This window comes from Gavialis gangeticus, unplaced genomic scaffold (assembly GCF_001723915.1).
Source record: "Gavialis gangeticus isolate Ggan-Ray unplaced genomic scaffold, GavGan_comp1, whole genome shotgun sequence".
NCBI lineage: Eukaryota > Metazoa > Chordata > Crocodylia > Gavialidae > Gavialis > Gavialis gangeticus.
Window position 1 is genome coordinate 155,500,358 of NW_017728992.1, and position 23,578 is coordinate 155,523,935.

The window sequence follows — 23,578 nt, forward strand, 5'->3', positions numbered from 1 at the left end:
CTCCTGCTGCTATTCCCATGTTTGTCAGCACCTACTATGCTGCTTAACCAGATTTTGTATTGGTATGTTCTAGAAAAATGTGGATAGGTCTCCACAGAGTGATTCCTAGCCCAAGAGAGACCACAGCTTTCCTCCCTCTGCCACAAACCAGAACGCACAGCTTTTCCTGTCTCCTCCCTAGTTAGGCAAGGGCAGTTCTTCCCCTTCCCCTCAGTTATCCTCCTCTTTATCTTATACTGTGTGAGCTGCCGCTTCCTGTTTCAGTCATCTGTAGTCACGAGAGTGCAAAGGGCAATGCATACTAGAATTTCTTATCACATCAGGAGCCTGAGGAAAATTAGATCAGCTGAGCCCATCACAGAAATATTTTTAAGGAGTCCTGTCCACTCAACAAGTCATGCTGAACTGGCTGTTAGCAACCAGCTGCATGCTAGAGTAGGTTTCTGTAGTCTTGTCCACCCTAGAGATTCGTAGAAATGTCTGACCGCTATACAGTACAGCAGCCATTCAGCATAACTGGTGGTATTAACTGTGGGGATGGATGGATGTATATCTTGTCTGTTGTCATGTACACCATCTTGTCATCTAGGCCAGCTATGAGCAAATCTAGACTTTTCTTAGACTTTGCACTTTGGACAGTTCCTGTAACTGTTCACTGGTGAAAACCCAATTTAATACTTCTGTCTGTGTGGATATAAAGAAATTTCAAGTCTTGAACAGAGGAAATGTGCACTATTCTGGGAAAGGAATGAATATATAAGTAATTCTGTGCTGGGTTCTTCTCACTTAAGCTTATGACAGTAAATACCAAAATGTGACATGATCTTTGGGCCAATCTAAGCGTGACCTGATGAACTGTGCTTCTGAACAGTCGCTATTAAAAAGTAGCATATACTGTACTATAAAATAAAACAAATATCCAGATTACTTTTCTTTCTCCTAATCTACAGTGTAGTTGTGCTGCATGCTGGTTAAGAGCTTCAGTTTTTATCCACCAAACTGGCAGTAGTTTTACTGGATAGAAGCGATTCTTCCATGACTACATAATTCCCAAATGGTTCTACAAGGTTTCTGGATGAAAAGCACTATATAAATAAATATAAGATGCATATTCAATGAGTTGCTGCTCTAGTACTTTCCATTTTATGGAATGTTGATTTGTGGTTTATATGCTAAACCAAACCAAGATGATTCTTTCAAATAAAGCAAGCCTAAACTCATTGGGTGATTTTTAAGTCACTAGATCCTACATGTATTCCATAATTGGCTAGCTGGGGGGGGGGTTGGTACAAATTCACAGAATGTTTTTGTAAGCTGTATTCTGTTTAGAGGGATACAGGATTTCTTTCACACCTTTCCTTGTTTCTATTTTTGTGCAGGTGCTGAACAGGTACTCTTCTACACCTCTTGTCCCCCTCCCCTCACCATCAATCCTTCCTGTATTACCTCAGCAGTTTGTGCCTCCTACCAATGTCAGAGACTGCATACGTTTGCGTGGTCTACCCTATGCTGCCACTATAGAGGACATCTTGGAATTCCTGGGAGAATTCTCTACGGATATCCGAACTCATGGAGTTCACATGGTCTTAAATCACCAGGTAGTGAGACTTAAAAAAAAAATTCAGGCCCTGCTTGTCGTTGTGCCAATATTAATCTATGATCCCAAAGACTTGATCACCAGTAGGAAACCAAGGAAGAAGCTTTGGTATTCCCCCTAAATGCACTAGGGTCAGTCACTGTTTCTGCCCTCTAAAAGCATAGTAGTGGTAATTAAAATCTTTCTGAAGAAGCCAGATAGCTAAAGGCTTGCCTGTTTTAATAGTGGATCCAATACAGTGTACAAACTAACATAATCAGACAAAAGCTAGGTATTAACTGATTTTCTTTTCTGTTTGTCCCTGAAAGACTGAATAATTCAGTTGCACAATGAGTTTCAAAAACAGAATGGAAAAATGTATATTTTGAACCTAAAAAGATTTAATAGAAACAATTTTAGTATTTCTGATGGTAGGAAGTGTTCTGAACATTCTGAAAAACTAGGGCTTTTCAAGTTGGGCATTCAAAATATCTAATAAAAACATTTTGACCCATGGGTCTTACTGCTACTTTTAACATAGTCCAGTGCACTAATTCCACATTTAGCTGGAAAAATAATGAATGTGGTGCAGAAAATTTTAAAGTGGCATTATAAAATATTTTTGTATGTAAATTTATATTAAACTATGTTCAGTGTCTCAGTCCCATGCCACCTAGCCAGATTTTATGTATAATATATAGGAAAACAATTTCAGAATGTTTATAATTTATATGGGCAGGAGGGGAAAAGTGGGCACATGCTCATAGGCGTTGGATATCCTGTGCTTCTCTGGAAGACTTGATCTCATTTGTGCCCTACATAATTGGTCATTTTTACCAGTTTTTATTCTTCTGAGGGCTTATAAATTAGTCACAGCCATTCCCAATCTGTGGTATGGATAGCACCAGCGGTATACAGACCATCTGTCAGTAGTATGCGTTAACAGATTTATTATAATTACTTTATATGACAAAAATTTGCTGGTGGTACTTAAGGTTGTATCATTTTAAATTGCTGGTGCACAATCTATCAGAGTTTGGGAACCGCTAAATTACATTGCTTTATCTACTTTACCAAAATTGCATACTTCATAGATCTTTTAAATTTGTATCAAAAGCAATGGAAACCTAAAAATGGAGAACTCTTGAGTTGACAGTCTCTCTTTATTGGCCATTTTTTCTGCATAGATTTGCTTCCAGTATTCCATAGCTTGAAGCAGGATTAATCATTTGTTTGTCTGTCTTAATCTGCAAAGAAGATGGTATCTATTAAAATTTGTGCCACTCTCTGTCTGAAGATGTCTTCTTTGACCAGTCCTTTTATTTGAATGGTATTGGGCTTAGGTTTTAAACTGTTCTGGACAGGAACCATATTTTTTTGCTTGGGCACCAAATACACTATCAAATTTACTCGCATTGATACTTTGCCTTGCTTGTCGTGTCTGCCCGCCATTCACTCCTTGGCCTACAAAAGTCTAGTTAAGCTGAGGGTCCTTAGATTCAATGATGTACAAACTGGTGAAAGTTACATGGCCTCCATGTCCTATAAATTTGTCCATGGGTAGTTTGCTAACAATGGCTGCTTGCCCTGGAAGCATGTGTGCTTGCCTCAATTCATCTTTATATTAATGGAGCATATTTATATTAATCTTCTAAATTAAATGTACCTTATTAAGCTGCTGCCACAGCACACATGAAAAGTGGAAACATTTTCTTGAATTATGTAGGTACCTTGTGGAAATTTTAGCATTTAAATGTTTGCATCCAAGAACTGAAATTAATACCTCATTGACCTGAATAGACAATGGTATCTCTACTATTGTTTTCTGGAGATCAGTTTTTACAGAGCTCATAAGAGAAGGCAGCAACTTCTTCCTTTTTCAGTAAAGAAATCAGCTCTCAGTACAGAGGACTAAACCTTTCTTGGTCATCATCTGCTCAAAGATATTTTTTCCCCTCAGTATAACCTCAGATGTAAATTTTAAATGGATGTAGTTGTACCTATATAGCAATAGCTTGCATGGCTACTTTGATCACAGTGTCATCTGGGGAGACAGCTCTGGTAAATTGAAATCCCTTCCCAAGCAAAACAGGTTTAAACTGGTAAAGACTTTCCTCATGCTGGAGTGAAGGTGCCCCATTGTGGAGAATTATTCTGGTATAAATCTATCAATCTCAATTAACACCTTAAGGAAAACTTCTTGATTTGTACTCTTTATTAGGTCTGCACCTATCTAAGGCTAATAACAGGACAAAGCCTCTTATTCTGGGATCATACAAATAACAAGCCCATTGTCCCACCCTAAGTACCTGGGATGTATGGAGATAACACTTCCTTCCTCCTCCTCCTCCTCCCTGCCCCACCCCCAGTGCAACTGGGGCTAAATTGAGTTAATTGCCATTCAAGCTACATGTGTAAACTAGCAAACTGCCTGTCAAGAATGACAGAGGGCAGAGCAGGGCAGGGGCAGCAGTGAGGGAGCCCCACATCTGGCCCTGCTCTACCCCTACCCCACTCCCAGCACTTTGTCTCCACCCCGTGCTTCCCACCACCCCCTCCTGCTGTTCTGGGTCTGCCTGGCCGGTATTTGCCTGCCTCCTTGTTCCCCTCCCTTTGTCCCTGTCTGCTGCTGCCTCCCCCACCCCTCTTACCAGCTGTTCTGTGGGGTGTCCAGGCTGGGTGGCCCTCAGGCAAGGAGGGAGGGGGAAGCCCCACTCCCTGCTCGGATGGCTGGGCATGTTCCTTACAGCCAAACTTCCCAGGCAGTGGTGCAAACTTGGGTCTGAGCCGCCCAGCCAATCACTGCCCACCCTCTGGGTGGTGCGTGTCTAGTTGTTTGGGAGCATTATGCACAGACAAACACACACAGACAAACTAAGCCTTTTATTATATTAAAATGACTGTCCATGGCCTGTTTTGATGCGAGTCAAATGTACTATGCAGCGAGTAGACCTTGGCTCCCTAGAAGTAGTGAGAGGATTTGGAGTAATATGCATTGGAACTCTTAATAGGCACAAGAGATTGGGTGGTGATTGCTTAAATAGTCTTGATCTTAACAGTGTATTCTCCCCAGCTCTGCAGGTAGTACTGTTTTACATTATGATATCAGAACAGGATTTCATTACATGAATTTTGGCATGAGAGCGATAGATGCACTTGTTCCTTTATTTTGCCTTCAGGGACGTCCATCAGGGGATGCTTTTATCCAGATGAAATCTGCAGACCGAGCTTTTCTGGCTGCACAGAAGTGTCATAAGAAGACAATGAAGGATAGATATGTTGAAGTCTTTCAGTGTTCTGCTGAGGAAATGAACTTTGTATTAATGGGGGGCACTTTAAATCGAAATGGCTTGTCCCCACCACCATGTAAGTTACCATGTAAGTTTTGCCTGGGTCTTGGCACTACTCTATGCTGTGTGCTGGTAGGTGTTGGAGCTTCTTTCTTGACTGTCTTTCTGGTTCTTTGAAAGGTATATTTAATGGGGATGGTTAATGCAAGGCTTTTCAATCTATAATCAATGGTAGCCTATGATCACTTATTTTTTCCTTTTGGTTGTGGATTGCTATGACATGGGAGAAAAACTATATTCAGATTATGCGCGTGACGACTTTCTTCCCCCTCCCCACTTGCAAACTTATCTTTCTGAAGCTTAACTTGCCCAGGACAAGCAATGACTCTTAAAAGTCAATTTGACTACGAAGGTCTTGGTAAGGAACATTGCATTTTAAAAAAATATGTAATAATTTGGGTCATATCTATATAGCACTTCTCAATTTTTTAAAATAATTCTTTCTCACTTTTAAACAAAGTTCAGATCCAGCCATTATGCTTTTTTCAGGACCTAAGCACAAATATTCTGCCTGTTGTTAACACCTACTAATCCATGACGTCCTCCATGAACAATCTAAATATTATGGAGTTAAGTCTATTGGGGCATTTTATACACATACCTTTTTGCACTGCAACATGCTGGAGATCCAGCACATTGGTGCAGACTCAGTTAATCAAGTTTGCTCCAACCATGAGCTGATGCATATTGTGCTGCATCACTTGTAGTTGCATAAGTGGTGAAATGCGCATCAGCGCACAGAAAATGGTGGCGGTGCGCTTTTGAACTAAAACATTTCAGTGTGGTGTCTGAGGCCTCCTGCCTCCTCCATCTTTTAAATCATTCCCTTGCTGCTCAGCTGAGTGGCATGGGGCAAGGGAAAGCTGCAGGGGCTGGGAGCCTGGTGTAAGGAGGCTTTCCCTAGCCCAACTTCTGACTCAGAGCAGTGCAGGGCAAGGTAGGCTGCCATTGCCACTGTAGCAACAGCGCAGGAGCCTGGCAGCAGGGGTGAAGTTTTTTGTTTTGTTTTGTTTTGTTTTTTTGGGGGAAGGGAGAGGGGAGGTTGTTTGGTTTGTGCCCTTCCCCCCCCTTCCAGCTCCCAAACTCCCAGGTTAGCCCAATGAAGGGCTAAGGTTTCTTCTCCTGCAGGGGAAGAACTGGGAGGGTTCCCACCATGGGAGAATACCCCACTCCGGCCAATCAGCTGATTGGAGAGGGGCCATTCTTCTGGAGCAGGAACCCTCCTCAGCTGTCTATGACTGCTGCTGCTTTTTGGTAGCTGCCATTTGACAGCCCTGCCCCCTTCCCAACAAGGGAGAGGGCAGACCGTCTATTAATGGGCTAAGGGGAGGGGTGGCCCAGAGAGCAGCCCTGTGGTGCTCTCTGGTTGGAGAACTAGCCAGTGAAGCTTTCCAGGCATGGGGCTTGGAGGGGCATCTGTACAGGTCAGCTCTCAGGCTAGTTTTGTAGTAGAAGGAGTTTCTTCTGGTAGAAATGAACATCTGTATACAGCCTTAGAGTTATTGTGCATGCAAATTTACTGTTGAATCAAAGAAAAAATAATACTCTACTGTTTGACCTCTGAAATGCAGTAATCAAAGTATGACCCTCTTTTTCATGTAAAGGAAATGTATTTTTCTAATTCCAGCCAGTTTGGTTATAATTAAAATTATTTTGTTGCCTGATAGCTTTTTGAAGGCATAAGGAGTTATTCAGTCTGGTTCCTAGTGGACAAATACTTGCATTGCAAAAACCTCTGATTGGTGTTCTTAGTCAGCAAAAGAGCAAACATCTGAATGTGACTGAGCAGTCCATATCTCCACAGATGGAGAACAATACATGCCAATTCTTGTTCTTGGAGAGAAAAATATTGTAAACGGGCTAATGCTAGGCTGCAAATCATGGGTGGGTAAGGGGCAGAAGACTTTTTTATCTAGATGTTATAGGTAAGAGAGAACAGCTGATTTTAAACTTCAGGTGTGCAGTTTCACTTTGGCTTCCTTTCATGAGGGATAGTAGTAGCTGAGCCATTAAATGGTCTCTGCATAGCTTTTGGGGAGAATTATATTTTAGGGACCCAGTTTTACCTTTTGGAGCTATAGTTACTCTTTTATTCAGTGTAGAAAAAGTAGTGTTGGGATGCAGCTTTCAGGGAGTGGGATGGTACATATGAAGGAGGATCCCTTCTCAAGAGCTCTGTGAAACTGCCTCAGCCCCAATTCTTGTGTATGCAGCTGGCTGAAATACCCTTCGTTAATTTGTATTGCTTGGTTATGTGAGGTTGTGACCTGCTTCTTCCTCTGTTCTGCAAACTAACAAACAATACTCTAATAGACCTTTTGGGGCTGGAGGACCTTAAAGCAAAAGAATATTATATAGAATGGGAATTGGTGGACACAGAATTCAGATACTGAACTTCTTTCTTATGGCTTTTGAAGAGAGAGACTTAAATGTGAACCTAGATCTGAAGAAATGGGAAAAAGAAGGGCTTACAAGTGAGAGTGGAAGGGGTGCTTCTAACTATTATCGCGTGCTTTTTGTTTTCCCTTGTACAATAGAAAAACCTAGAAGATATAGAAAAGTTCATTTTATGTGAATGACAATATGAACAAGCCACCTAAACTGTGTTAAAGACCTTGCGTTCACAGCTTGATGCTGTTCAGGGCTATCTGACTAGCAAAGATGGTGGAATGTGAAGTGTATTCTGTTTTCCATCTATTTCTTTAGGCCTCTCTCCTCCTTCCTACTCATTGCCAGCTCCTGCAGCAGTTATTCCAACAGAAGCTGCCCTTTATCAGCCTTCTGTGCTTCTGAATCCACGAACACTCCAGCCCTCAACAGCATACTATCCAGCTGGCACTCAACTCTTCATGAACTACACAGCATATTATCCCAGGTAGGGCAAAAGAGGAAACGAGGCAGAAACAAAGAACTCTTTACAGCAAATGCACAAGGCTCACAAAAGAATGTTGCTGGGCTGCCATGCTGGAGGCTTGTGCTATGGAGAACAGCCTGTTCAGTTTTTTTGGTTATTTAACAAGCTTTTCCCCCTGTTTTATAATGTTTGTAGGTGGCAAACTAATTTAAAGTCAAGATGGTTTTTGTGGTAGAGTAGGATTCTTCAAAAGTGCCTTAGGTACCCAAGGACTACAAATTCCATTGTTTTCAAAGGAAATTATACTTTAAAAAAAATATATTTTTGCATCTGTTTAAAAAATTGATAGCTTTTTTCTATAAAAGAAGTGCTTGCTTTAATATTTCTGGCCAACCTTACCACCTTTTTCCTTCTTTTGACCTTGGTTTGCTGAGTTCCTGGCTACTGCTTTGGTACTCCAGAGGTAGTTGCTTCTGTAAAGTTAAAGAACTTGTGGATTTTATTTTTTATGATAAAAGGTTCTTTCTATATATGAACTCATTTCCCCTCTCCCCACTCCACCTCTTTTTCTCCCTTGGGAGAGAGTTTAGCTTTCCCTAAACAAGTCCTCTGTGGGTGAGGTTTGTTTGGTTTTGTTTTTTTTTTTTTTAATTTGACTTGATATTTCTCCATCACAAGGCAACCTTCCCAGTTAAAGCAGATGTGTAATCTCAACAGTGGTAAATAGAGTATTGGAAGATTAATCCAGTCTTTCTGTGATGAGTTTGAATTTACATGTCTGTCATGCAAGTTGATTTACCCTTTCAGAGGTATGCCATGGATACTCCACTTTGTTGGGACCCTGGAGTATACATCAACTCATTGTAATGAAACATTACTATATTTCCATCTCTGCCCCACTAAACTACACACACACTGTTTTTCACTTCCCTACACAAGGGAAGGAAAAAAATTCTAAAAAGAAGTTCTTTAGACTAATTAAAATTAAGTGACAGCAGTATACTTGTCTACTCCGTCACTTACAAAACTCAGCTGCTTGAATGTAAAGGCATGGAAATGAATAGTTTAAAAACACAAAACAAGTAATTTCATTTGTCCTCACAGTGTACAAATGTTAATTCTGATTTCAGCTAAGTACTGTGTGCTTTATAATATAATGTACTTTCATACTATAAATGCTACTGACAGCCCTTCTGGAAATACCATAACTCTGTAAAGTAATCGATGCAGACATGAGGCTTCATATGGAAACCCTACACTGTAGTGGATATGATCCCTGTGTAGATGCAGATTGCTGACTGAAAGCTGTTCAAGAACAAGGATTATTGGTGCATTGTAAATTATACATTTTGATCAGACTTGGAAGCAAGGTAAAATTGCTGCCAAGAAAGTTGTCCACTGTTTCCAAGGAACTTTTCATATCTAGTTTCCCAAGAAAAAGCTTTATTTTGTGGCTTGGTTTATGGTGGTTGTGATAAAAATATGTACCATATTTCATGGTGTATGGATTGATGCAATGTATAATTTGAACCCCCCCCAGCTTTCCGATTTGAAAGGTAAGGATTTTCATAGGCATTGTGTATAAGTCGGGGCCGGGCACCAGTGCTGCTCACAGGGGGTGGGGCCCTACCAGCCAAGTGCCAAGCCTAGCAAGGCTCACAGGGGATTTTGATACAATGTGCAAGTTGAGGTTGAATTTTAAGAATTAAAAATTGGACTTTGAAACTTGACTTATACACCATGAAATATGGTATCTGCTTATCCATGAAATTCTTGTTTTAGTAGTATAGTATTTTATTTAGTGTGAAAACTGGACTTTTGTAAAGAATGTGATAGCTAAAGCTGCCTTGTCATTTAATAGTGTGAACTGCTTGCTTGTTTGTTTTTTGTTTTTAAATAAGTTTGATGGTTCTGAAATTAATCAAACAAATATAAAACAAGGGCAAGGGGATAGCGTGGGGTCTCCTCTGTGCTAAATTATACCTTTTAAATGCATGTACACAGAAAAGCAGTAGGGATTCAGTGGCTAATGACCAAACGATGAGTTACAAGTCTAACAAATAGCACTTATGGAAATAAGGAAAGCCCTTTTGACCTGGTATCAGAAGGTTTGTGTTTACAAGGTTGAAGTTTTTATTATGGCTGATTTTAATCTTTTTGTGCAATGTTCCATTCCTTAGCGGGAAGCCCTTTTCTAGTGCTTAGATGTCCCTTAGTTAGTGAAATGATGATTCACTTGATTTTTGTTTTAATACAGTTTTGCTATAGTGTATATAATAAGCATATCAATATCAGGGTGTATCAGAATTACTGTATGCTGTTCAAATATTTTGAAGTGACTGAATCAAGAAATGGAGAGAAATTCAATCATTTGGAGTCTAAATCTGTATGCAGCATTTTGATACATCTAGTATACCTGATGGCTCAGTTGGACAAGGAGTCAGACCCTAATGTTACTTGTTCTGTTTTGTGAGAAGACAGTGATTGTTATTAAGGTGGTTTGTCCTGGTGGGGGCGATTGTTTGTTTAATCCTGAATGCATGCTGAGTTTGTTATTTAATGTATCTGTAGCTAGATCAGCGAGTAGCACTGGTTTCAGCAGCAGACCAGAATAACCCAGCTCAGGTCTGAGGCAGGCTTGTGCTAGGACAGGGGTGAGTAAAATGCCAGGCCTTTCTATCCAGCCCATAGAGTCCCTAAAAAATTTAGAAAATTAATGTTTATCTGCCCCTAGCTGCCTATCATGCAGCCCTCAATGGCTTGCCAAAACTCAGTAAGCGGCCCTTCACCCGAAATAATTGCCCGCCCCTGCTCTAGGACCTAACCACTGCCGCTTCTCCCTGTGGAGAGTCTTGTTTTCCTGAATACAGCAGGAATCCTCAAATAGACTTTTTTCTTTTCTTGCTATTCTAAATAAATTACCAGTCTCTAGCCTTTCTCTCATAATTGCATCCTCAATACTTGTTCAGATTGTATTATATGCTTCCTTGCTATCTTCTCCCTCAGCTTCCCTAGTCTTTTCACAGATGCAAACCTTTATTAAAAAAAAAAAAGTGAGACCTGGGTGGAGAGGTTTTGCTGGCTTTTGTTTGGGGTGGAGTTAGCTATTGTTTCAGCTGTCTGGGTTTCATAAGAAGCTAAGTTTGTCTTTATAATCATTCAAATCAAAAGGCAGTGGTTGCACCCCTAGTTTCAGAGGGGTACGACCCAACCCATTGTGATACCATTAGGAAAACCTGCTTATAACTATATGTCTAGGATCCCAGCTGGAACTCTCCAGGCACAGGTAACACTTTAACCTACAAAGAAGAGGAGTTATTGTCAAATCAATGAGATTTAGACCTCTTGCAAAGCACCCAGCCATATCTATACTTTCTTAAATATCTCCAAGAGCTGGTTAAAGTTCTGGAAGTAATTCAGAGCGGAGCATTCCCACAATCCATAATACAGAAGTGCTTATGGCTCCATTCCTGGAACAGTTGGTTTGCTGCTTTGTTAACTTATACAGAGGATAGTAGCTATATTAAGAATCATGCAAAGGGGCAGCCTCTTGATGTTTCATTAACTAGAAAATGTGTAGCTGATCCTGACAACTCCTTAGTATTCTATAAGGGTAAAATAATGTTACCAAATGAAGCAGATCAGGTGTGCTGGGATGTGTCCTATAGGCCTGTGTGAAGCAGCTAGTGTTCGCTTCAGATTTGGCCAATTCAGGGGACAGTGATTTGATTAGGTGATTCGAATCACTGTCCTGAATCTGATTCAGAGATTCGGCCACCACCAATTCAGCCAAACCAAACAGGCCCCATCCCTTACCTGGCCTCAGCATTCCGGCTCTTTCCTTTTTTTTTTTAGAGCCAGGCTGGGAGGGCGGGGAGTGCTCAAGGGGGCTGGGGGAGCAGGCACGAGCTGGGGCATGGCGGTGGTCTCCCATGGTCCCCTCCCCATTACTCCATTCCCCCTGCCCTCTACTTACCAGCATGGGGCCCAGGTCCACCTCCCTGCAGTGGCAAGCAGGGACTACCCAAATGCTGAATCTCCAAATCTTTTCCAAATCAATTCAGAGGCTTTGAATTGATTCAGACCTTTTAATTGGTCTCCCAATTCAATTTGGATTCAGAGATTTGGTGGCTGACTCTCCTCTGAATTGAATTGGCACCCAAAGCTTCATATAGGTCTAGTGTCCTGGTACAACTGATCCATGCTCCACTGGGTGAAACATGTCCTCAGTAAATTACTAGCAGGAGAATGGGCAATGTATTCTTTTGGGTCTTGAGTAGCCCAGTCCTGCACATTCCTGTGCAGGATTGGGCCCCTCAAGTCCTAGAAGTGTCTGTTCAGCTTTTCCACAGCTTACCGAGACGTGTCCCTGGGATCTCTAAGATGCTTTCCAGTAAGCAGGGAAAGCCAGGGTGGCACTCCCAACGGCTTTGGGGATCTCATCCCAGATAAGAATTCCCAGGGTGTACATGATTGGGACCCTCAAGCCCCCAGGGAAGCTGGAGAGCACAGGTAGCTCTGGGCTGCTGGCACTCTTGTGCCTTAAAGTAAACGAACCCTTGGAGTACTTGTTAAAAAGCTAATTGTCCTTTTTTCAGCATGCTAATGTACACTGAGACCTTCAGTTACATTACTTATAAAACATTAGGTAAGTATTTAAGCACTTGTTGTAAATGCCAATGGAAGAGGAGGTAGTCCCCAATAATGTTTTCTAAATAAGGAGAGTCCCACAGCTAAAATTTGAGAACCCTAAGGAATGATCACCCCAAGTTGGGTGCAAAAGTACTGCTTGCATGGCAAAATCAAATTTGAGGGGCTGTATAAACATGGATATTTACACTTTCAAAGTTACACTTCAAAACTTTAATCAACTTTTACTTTGGAAGTTTTTGCATGGTACAGCAGTGTCAGAAATGCTGATATGGGTTCAGTTTGGACACTGGTTATAGCTAAATGCAAACACTGAACTGAAAAATACTTTCCTTTAAATCAGAGATCCTCAAACCATGTTTTTATGCAAACCTTAGGAAATTTAACTTTAAGAAACTTCCCCTCTTTCAGCAAAGAGTTGGCCTTAAGATCTTCTTGTATTGTATCATTTTAGTAAAGAGTTCAGAGCATACAGATCAAAAATATTTACATTAGCCTTACTGCCTCCATGTAAACGTAGACTAGCCCCAGGGGGGAAAAAAGTACCTATGTGAGGAAATTAGCCCAGAATGACTATAGTGGATTTAGCTTCCTGTGTGAATGCTCTTATTCTGCACTGACTGCTTTTGCGCACAATCTAATTCAATCCATTGTGGAAGCTCGAATAAGCTCCACAGCACAAGTACTGGATTAATTTATGCTTAATATAAACTTCCTGCAATTTCTTCTAGTCAAGACACTGAATATGCCTTCATTGCAAAAAGAGGACTCTGTGTTATGCTGAGATTAGCAGTCTTTCTGTGATATCCATGTAGAGGACAAGGCATAGTTGGGGGGAAGGGTGAGGGGGGGGCTTTTTTGCTTTAACTTTATATATTTTTGTCAAGGTGGAAGCTTTTTTGATTTAATGCCTATTAGGATATTAGTGAGATAAAGGGATGTGTGTGGTTTGATTTGGATTGCGTTAATATTAAACAGCTGTCCAAGAACTGAGTAAAAAAAAATCTCAGACTTCAAAGTGAAAAGGAGATGACAATGGCTCTCTTAGCCTGCAGTTTCTAGGAAGGTGCTGTGTATCCTACAAGCTAAATCGTAACATCAAAGCAAAGTCGTAAGATTAACTGAAGTTATTGCAAAAGTACAGAGAACACATTCTTGCAGCTCTTGACCACTCTAAGGGTAAAATGCTAATGAGGGCAGCATTGCAAACTTATTTAGTTGCTAATAGTCTCAGTGGGAATTCCTTTACTTCATGTCACAAATGTGGTTTATAATGATCTATCCATAGCTAGAATTTCATACCAATTATCTACTGTTTTGGTAGAGCATAAAGAAAACTGTAGAATTTGCCAAAAGAGAACAAGAGTCTGTCATTTAGAATGGGCCACTACATCATTTTATGCCAGCACCATCCAGCTCGGAAACGTTTTCTCAGGCCACCAATAAAATAATGTCTTTTTATTTGCCAATTTTAATGGTGTTGATAGGATGCCATATGTTAAACCTCATTTAAAAGAAAAATCTATTCCTTCTTGGGTGTATAATACTTATTCCAGTTTCTTCAACCAGCTTTCTGCTTTGCTAGGTTTCATTAGTCATTGGGATGACATAGAGCATTCTAGCTTAGAGCCTCATGGTGAGGTTAGAAACAGTAGCTTGTATTTTACATTGTGCCGTATTCACAGAAGGGCTTGTGTATGTGTGCCTCAACCTGGGTAGCTAACACAGTCAGCCCCTATTTTTCAAGTAAATTCCTATTTCTGAACCTCAATTGTAGGTGTTGGTTTTTTTTGTTAAGTCCAGTTCATGAGCGATACAAACTATTGTAAGACTGTTAAATGTCTCTTCTCTCATACTTCCAGGGCTTTGGTTATGGCACTGTTTCAGTAATTTGTTTCTTCTCTGATATTTTCTCAATGTCTGGTCTACATCTTTGTGGGTATATGTTTTAATGGGGCTGTGCATTTGCTAGGATCCCCTTCCCACACTCTTGAGAATAGTATTACAAATCAGTGTAAGGGTGGATGCTGTTACTGACTGCAGTACAACAGAATATTGTCAGTATTTCAGTTTATAGACATCTTTCTTACTGCTCTTGTACTGATTTATTAGACTGAAAGAGTTTGGGTAACTTGATATTCCAAAATCTAGAAGTGGTTCCTTTTGAAGATGGGAATACCAAGGCAGAATATCATGTGCTAAAGTTTTTGTTTGTTTTTTTTTCTAGCTTTCCAGAGATGAAGCTTTATGAAGAGTTGTTGCTTTGAAAAAAGCACACATCTCTATGTTTATTGCATGACCAAATCTTTGGTGTAACTACTTATCTTCTGGGCTTGGGACAAACATTCTGAATTGATTCAATCTTTGCAGGTTAGTCCGTAGGTAACTGGTAGGGGAGACATGGGGGGGCATGTGCCCCCCCCTCCCCTGACAGGGCCATCCTTGCTGTCAACACTGCCAGCGGTGTCTGTGGGTGCTCGATGTGCTCCCTGACAAGGCCACTGCTGGCATCTGCAGGAGTTCACCAGCTCTGCCCCCACTGCCAGCGGCTTCTGCGGGTGCCCCCCCAGACTTGGGAGGTACCAGTCACCCATGGGTTAGTCTAACCTGGCTAGGCTGAACTGGCTTGTAACTGCGCAGATATCCCAGACATGCAGACTCATGCCTACAGTAGCTGAGGCTAAAAGCCTAAGAGTACGAGAGGAGCCCTCCCATCCTTTCCACAGCACTGAGCTGTGGCAGGGAAGCAGGGTATGGCCAGACCCCTGCAGGATGCTCTGATTAGCCCAGCAGGGAATTGATAAATGTTTATCACACCATTAAGAAAACAACAGAGGGACATTACAAGTTGCCTGTTGATCCTGCCTGTTGATTCAGCAGGGACTGTAGCCAGCATGTGGTCTGCTAGCTAATGCACAGACACCTCCTCAGCAAGGCAGAGGGGAGGGGGTAATTCCTGCTTAGCAGGGAGTGGTGAGGGAGAGAGGGGGGAGCAGCCCACAGTCTGTGCTGGAGCCATGGCCAGGGAGCAGAGGTGAAGGGCCAGCCTTGCAGTGGAGCAGAGAGCCTTGCCCAGCCCAGAGAGCATGCCGGGATGCTGGGAGTGTCTGGTTTATCTTAAACCAGAAAGGGGGCTGGGACAGATGTTGCATAAACTGGTTTCACCCAAATCATTTAAGTCTGATACTACATTCAACCAGGTTTATCTTAAACCAGTTTCAGCCATTTTCAAACTGGTTTATGTGCACTGAACATCTGTTTTGTTACAGCTTTTAAACCAGTTTCTGATCACTTAAACTGGTTTATGTGGAATGTCTGTCCCTAGCTCAAGTTTCATACTCTGACTAATTTTTGATAACAGATAACTTGATGAAACCATTTGCAGCTATCTCTCTTCCATTAAGTCCAACTGTAATCATGTTCCGTATTGCTTTGGATCTCATCTGCTGTTTTTTATACTGGTTTCAGTCTGAATAATCAACCACTCATGATGCATACAATGCATCCAGATGTGCAGGGGCATGCATTTTGCAGCAGCACAAATAGACGCACAAATTTGTGCCACTGTTTTGTGCCTCAGTGCATGCCACTACATATGGACTTTGTTACAGGCTTTGTTGTCCTGCTTTGGGCAAACTGCCCATGCCCAGCTCTTCCCAGCTCCTGGTGAGACAGAGCAGCAGGGAAACAAATGGAGCAGTAGAGATGCTGTGACTGGCAACCAGAGCATCTCACTGGAGGACCAAGCTTCTATTTGTTCCCATACATGCTATTTCGCTGTGTTTTGTGCCACTTTATTTTTCCTGGGTGTTTTTGCTACCAAGAAATCCCAGTAGCAAGTTTTGTCCCTGTGCTGTAGATTTGCAGCACAGGGTCATGTTCCACATGTGCAGTTCATGGTGCCACAAACTGCACATGCCTACATGTCTGGACGCAGCCATAGAGACTGTCTGTTTCTTCCAGTTTGTGGTCCTACTTTAAGATAGGAATTTGTTCAAGTAAATAAAATCAAGAGCAGGAATAAGGCAAAAAGGATAATGGGGGAAATACGTTACTACATATTTATAGCTTTTATTTTTTTTGCTTTGTATTTAGTGCCTAAACAACTAATGGAAAATCCCTGATAGCAGCTTTTCTAAAGGCATCTTCATAGAAAGTGAGTTTGAGGAAGGTATTAAGTTTCAATTTAGAGAAGACATCCTGTCTATAGGGGGGTGGTGAAGATGGTTGTGATAGAAATGGACAAAATAGATGTTGAAGGTAGTTGGGCTTTTGGTTGTAGGCAAGTTGATCTAAGGACATAGATAGACACAGGCAAGGTTCTTTGAGTAATGTGGTTATCTTTTATTAAACCAACTGAGTAATTGGAGAAAAAGTTCTTAGCAAGCTTTCAGCATTTAATTAAACATGGAATTAAGTAAGTTTTTGTCCAGGAATTTAACACACAGAATTTAACAATATAGTTTGCACTGGAGGAAAGTGGTGGCAGAAAACGGGCTGAGTTCTGATTTCACCTGATGCTAAGATTTGATGCATAGGATGATAAGTTGTGGTGGTAAGCAGTTTATACGGGTCCGTCTAGTGGCTAATTTATGAACTTTGAAAAACATCTGGAAAGAGTTACAATTCAGCAACATATACCTATACATTTCTTATTTGTATTGCTCTTGCTGACAGCCAGGTAGTTTCCCTGGCTTCTCAATCTTTATCTTTGGAAGTTGTGCTCTTAAGATGCTCTGAGCCTCTGAAACTGTCTCAACTGGCCAATCCTGTTTGACAAGACCTTGCATGCTGGTGCTTTGGGTGATTACCTGAGGCTTATTTCTACAGCATCATTGCTGTTGCTGATCTGTTTTGATTCCATGGTGACTGGGAGCATTACAAACTCCTAGACATGCTACCTATATTCTGAAACTTGTCCTGAACTGTAACAAAGATTACCATATAGCAGGTTGCTGTTTCTTGGTTCTACTGAACTTCTGTCTTGCTTTTGACCACATATGTATCTAAACTTGAATTGTAGTATGCAGAGGATGGACTTATACACACAAATGACCCGGCCAGGACAATGCCCAAAAAATGGATTTGCATTTAAAGGTCCCAGCAGTTAGACTTCCTCAGAGAAGGTAAGGATAAGGAACTCTCAGAGATGATTCTGAATATTGTGTATTGTAGCCAGCTTTATTATAACTATATATTTGTCGTTCATCTGAGCATTTTGCTAGCTGTAAAGACGCTCTCCAGTCAGGGGATGTTTCTCATTTCAATGGTCCTTGTAGAACACACGCCATATACACTTGTTGACATAAAGTGTATTTTGGGTATTGATTACTAAGGGGATTTTGCATGCAATTTGCACTGGCAAGTAGGTATTGTGTCCCAGTTTTTCAGAAACCTTAGCACATCATATCATTGGTGCTGGAGTAATGTGTCTGAGAATGTGCAAGAAGAGGAATTCTTCTAAAGAGGATCTTTTTCTAAGTGATCTTAATTCTAACAGTATATCTTGGGATAATGCAAATTTGGTAACCCCACAGAATGGCAGCAAGTGGTATTCAGCCTGACTCAACTTTTCTTGTGGGCAACCCTAGAATTTAGAATTTAAATTGTTTTGCTTTTTCATACAGACAAAATTCCAGGAGCCAAGTGAAGCCTCTGTCTTGTGCTGCCAGCAGTGCCCAGAAGCTGGGGAGTCTTTGTTGGACTAATTCAGCTTTTTTTCCAGTTTTTGCCATATTTAATTTTCTATATAGGAATATTCAGCGCATGAAGCTAGCCAGAAGAGAAGCATTTGTACTGGAAGTTCTGGTTCAAAATGTCAGTTTAACAAGCATGTAGGTTGTAGCCATGCTAGCCTAAGAATATAGGCAGACGAGGCTTTTGGGGTAAATCTGGTATCTTTTTATTAGACCAACTCAAATAGTTGGAAAAATTCTTCTTTGCAAACTTTTGAGTATAAATACCTTTCATCAGGCTGAAGGAGCATCTGCAGTTGGTGTGTGCTCTTCATTTCATCCAAGAATAGTAAAGAAGCCAAATATTGGTGTGCAAGCAAAAAGCCAGCTAGTGAAGATGTAAATTCAGGAGTCAGTGGGTGAGACAGGTGGGGGTGGGGGGGAATGTAGCTGGTAAACATTTTTCCATCAGGGCTAAAACACATTGAATGGATCCAGACCATGCCATGACAAGAAATGTAAAACCTGCCAACATCACCACCCCCACAATTACTACACCCCACAACAGAACTGTGAACATTGTTGGATCTTATACCTGCACCTCCAGAAATGTATTACATCTCATCCAGTGCACCAAATGCTCTGGTGGAAAATATGTTAGAGAAACCAAACAACAACTGTGTACCAGAATGAACACACACTGGAAATCTATCAAAGACAACAACACCCAATTACCTGTGAGAGCACATTTCTCACAAGAAAACCACTCTCTCTCCAATCTCTTGGTTCTAATCCTCAAAGGGAATTTACAAAACACTTTTCACAGACAAGCCTATGAACTTCACTTCATCAACCTACTGGGTACAAAAAATCATAGACTAAATATAGATACTGGATTTATGGCACATTATAACCTGTCTAACACACCTGACTCCCCAGGTTGACCTCTCCACTATTTACCAGCTACATTCATTCCCCCCACCCCTGACTCCTCAATTTTACATCTTTACTGGCTGGCTTTCTTGCATGCATACCAGCTCCTGGCTTCTTTACTATTCATTTCACCCAAGAAGGACACACACCAACTGCAGATGTTTCCTCAGCCTGAAGAAGGGTATTTTATACCTGAAAGTTTGCAAAGAAGGATTTTTCCAACTACCTGAGTTGGTCTAATACAAGATATCAGATTTACCCAAAGACCCTTTGCAATTTGACAGGCATGCTTTTGTACATGTTCTGGTTCTAGGACAGGATTTGGGAACCTCTTTACAAAGGGTTTCTGTCATCTTTTGGTTTTATAAAGCTCCATATTGAAGCAGAAAGGGATAAGTTCTGCTCCTCAGCAAAGATTACTTTTGATCCTCCTTTTCACTGAGGTGTATCCTGTGAACACAATTAATTCCTGTATTCAATTTTCACTTGTCATGGTTCTGCTGCTATGGTACATGTGTGATTTGTCGTCTTGAATCAAGTGCAGAATTGACCACAGCCATTTTTTTAAACCAGATAACAAACAGTTCATCTAGTTTTTAAATCAATGTTGGCCTTCTCCCCACAGCCAGTTTCTTTAGTTGGGTGGCTGGTATGTGTGTACACACTAGGCTTACCCAAATCCAAGGCAACTTTGAAAACAAGATAATCCCCCCAATAATTCTATACGATATATGAAAAATTAGAACAAATGTATAAATTTTCCATGTAGAATCCTAATTATTGGAGCATTGTTTTAAATCCCCTTCCACACAAACACGCACACTCTTGCAGAAGTTGGGGCATGTGGCTAGGGGAGCAGGTGGCCCCCTTGCCCTGTGCCCCCACCACTTCTTCCCCCTACAGCCTGCTTTAATGCCCTACCATCTGTTCCCCACAGCCTCTACCACCTTCCTTGCCCCCTTCTCCTCCCCCTCGCCCCCCACTTATTGTTACGTACAGCTCTGGCTCTGTTCCCTCCCAGGACATGAAGCACAGCCTAGGCTTGACCACTCAGCAGCATCCTGGGGCCTGGAGCCACCATCGCTGCAGATTGGCTGGGCAGAGGATGGAGCTTCCTGTGCTCCCTGCCCCAGGAGGGAATAAAGCTAGAACCACACCTGACAAAAAGGGTGGAGGGGAGGGGGGCTGCTGTAGGTGTGACTCTGGCCTCATCTGAGCAGGGGGGAGCTGGAGTTAGGGCTGCAGCAGCTACCTACCCACCCTCCTATATCTTGTACTCAAATCCAAAATGAGGGGCTCCCCCCCCCCGTGTGGAATGGGGGGTTGTCTTGAATTTTATATAGGACTTTTATGTATGAATAAGAGTCATCTTGTTCTTTCTAGTGAAAAAAGGAGTGATTTTAATATTGGTGAGCTTGAAGAATGCTAAATTCCAAAAATTTCAGTTTTTCCTGGTCTGTATTAGAACTTTTTTTTAATTAATTGATGTGCAGGACCTACGAAAATGATTAATGTCATACTAATGTTGACTTTGTTCCATACAGATTCTGCCAACTGATGTTTCTGAACAACGAAAGCCAGCCAAAATGGAGATTGACTACATTCCCAGTTCTTCTATTGGTCAAGTCAACTGTACACAAGAAAACTTTCCAGAAATTTGAAAATTAGCATTTTGACCTTTATCTAACTTTTAAAAAACTAATTAATGCACAGTTTCCACAGGCACATGTATACACAAACTGTCTTAGCCACTGAGCCATTCACTAAGAGCACAAATGCAGAGATCACAAGTCCTGATGGTTTTTTGTCAATACAGAAAGTATTACATTTCTCTTCTCACAGAGAAATAGGTTAGATGAAACTTGCAGGTTCAGGACATCTGAAGCAAAAAACAATTAATAAATAAAAAAAAAACCCGCAACAGTCTTTTTATCAGATTTGCACATGGTTTAAAGCTTTTAAAAATATGTATAATTTTAGGACCTTTAATTGTGAATTCAATTTTTATAAAACATTGTTTTCATGTCTTGTACATATTTGTGTGATTGTATACTTTGACATTCTAACCAGAGATAATTTACACAGTGCAGAAATGGTTAGGAATGTAAAATGAATTGCCTGAAAACCTATTGTAACTTTGTAAAATATATAAAGAGTGGTATGTTAAAGACTTTGACTCCAACTCTTCTCTCCTGTTGCACATTACCTATATACATTGAAGAGACATTCCCTAAACCATAATATGAAATCTTCAATATGATCACACCAGAGATTTAAGGATGAATCAAGTGATAGAAGGTATCTGAACCAATTTTTTGCTTTTTTTTTCCCCTTCATCATCTTTCTCTACCCCACCCCAAAGCCTTTGCTTAGCAGGTATATGGTGGTTTCCAACAGAAGTTCTTACGACCCTCTGAAATTTGGGTATTGCAGTGAAATAAGAAAATGCCAATTTGAGAGGGTTGCTGGCTTGAGCTAGCAATAAAAATATGAAAGGGGTTTGTGTTCTGATGACTAACAGGTTAAACATGTCTGGCTTTTAGACTACTTTTAATGAACTAGTAGCTCTGTCCAGAAGCTGACATTTATAACTGATAGACTTAGCAAAGAGGCCGTGGACTTACTCCTGCCTTCCAGAACAGAGTTGTGGCCTACTAGCACAATCATATAATAACTTTTTAGTATTTTAAGTGCTGTACCTATCTGGATTTCAGTTTCCAGTTGTGCTGCTCTAACACCCTTTTGCAAGCTCTATATATTTTTGTTAAAGCAAGGAGGAAGATGAGACGATATTGAATGTGTCTGAAGGTTTGGGTTTTTTTTGTTTTTTTTTAAAGTTATGAATGTTTTTTGGATAAAATAATAGTAGTTTCTTGTTTTAAAAAGCAGAGAGGAAATGTGTCCTTTACCATGTTCAAAATGAATATTAACAGAACACTGGATAACAGACTGACTTGGCCATCTCAACTCTTAAGTGACCCTTGTAAAATGAACAGTGTAGAATTTCTTCTGGTTGACAAAAATCACTGCCAAGCTAAGTAAAGGACTTAGCAAATTGATCTGCCCCATTATAAAAACCTCTTTGCCTATAGTTCTAGAGCTTGACATGAAAACACATTTTGTTTTTCTGGAATCTTGTTTGTTCAACTTATTTTATAGGCATGTAGTTTCTAATTACATGTAAACGCAAAGAGAAAATAGGATGGGGGCAGGAAAACTTAAATTGGATAAATAGAGCATCTCTAAAGAGTGATTCAAAACGGGTAAAAGCATCCAAAAAACAACCCCCTCCCCAGTTGTTAGTATACTATTTGAGTCCAGTGTTCTGGCTTTTCTTAGTAGTTTTAACAGCTATTGTGTAGTAAGTATCTTGCACTTTCAGAACACTCTGCTATGGTCATGATGACATCTTTCTTCACAGAATGCTGTTTTCAGGGACGTAAGATGACCTGAAACTTGGTATAAGTAATCTGTTTACCTCTTGCCAGTGTGGGGGGATACATCAGGCATTGAGCAGAAGAGAACAAGCAATTATTCAACATCTAGAAATTCAGAATCAAGTTCCAAACCTTTCATTCCAAGAAATGTAGTATTTTAATTTCATTGTCATAAGCAATTTATGGCAAGTTTTAGCCTGATTTTTATCTACAGCTGCCTGAATGATCTAAAACTATGCTGCCATCATAACAGCTGCATATAAGGGAAACCAAACAAATATAAATAGCTAGATAGATATTAGGTAGACAATAACCATTATGGATAGAAAGTATTTGTTGTACTGTGAACTGCATTCACTTTGATTGGATGAGACTTGGTCTTGCTTTTCTATTTATGGCAAAATTCATTTACCACAGTTAAAGGAATATCACTACCCTTAAAGTAATTTTTTAACAGAAAACTTGAAACCAAATATAGCTCTTTGTAATGCTCAGATTACAGGTTGAGTCCAAAGTACAAATCTTTGGCATGTAGACAAGTATAGAACATTTGTTACGTAACAGATATGTTAATACAATGAAAGTAATATTTGGAACTGATTATCTCAAGGAACTGTAGAAGGAATTCTATGATAAATGCTAATGATCCCTTGCAGTCTATATTTAAAATCATTATGATATACTCAGGAAATTTCACTTTCAAAACAATACTCTTTGAATAATTTGCATTTAATCTGGCAAAATTTAAGAAGCCTAAATTTATGTAGCCAAATTTTTTTTTAAAAGGGTAGCACAGAACATTTTTGAAAAAGCATTTAGCACCCAAAGATGGTGGCAGAAAACACTCAATTCAGGCTAATATTTCTCTACCTCCATTCCACTGTCTTTTTAAGAAAGATAATATTAGGGACCTCATGTTGTCTTTAATTCTTAATTTCTAAAGTATGTGGATGATTTCTCATACTGACTTTGTTTGTTTGTTTGTTTGTTTGTTTGTTTGTTTGTTTTTTCCCCCACCCCCACCCCTCCCCTATCAAATATAGACCTGGCAAAACCTGAGGTGTAAGGGCTTCTTTTCTTTTTTGGGGTTTTTTTTTTTTTGA

At 40.5% G+C, this 23,578-nt stretch overlaps 1 protein-coding gene across 3 annotated transcripts in view; it reads left to right on the forward strand.

Moving 5' to 3' along the window:
* Positions 1 to 21,208, forward strand: part of ESRP1 (epithelial splicing regulatory protein 1) — a 41,230-nt gene extending 20,022 nt beyond the window's left edge. For 2 of the 3 annotated variants that reach the window (XM_019527942.1, XM_019527945.1), the window contains 5 exons: positions 1,380 to 1,598; positions 4,756 to 4,954; positions 7,633 to 7,801; positions 17,454 to 17,556; positions 20,583 to 21,208. In XM_019527942.1, coding sequence (XP_019383487.1) covers positions 1,380 to 1,598; positions 4,756 to 4,954; positions 7,633 to 7,801; positions 17,454 to 17,541 — 675 coding nt within the window. In that variant the 3' untranslated portion in view covers positions 17,542 to 17,556; positions 20,583 to 21,208. The remainder of the gene's footprint in view (positions 1 to 1,379; positions 1,599 to 4,755; positions 4,955 to 7,632; positions 7,802 to 17,453; positions 17,557 to 20,582) is intronic. The other variant, XM_019527943.1, reaches the window with a different exon arrangement.
* Positions 21,209 to 23,578: the final 2,370 nt, after the last annotated feature.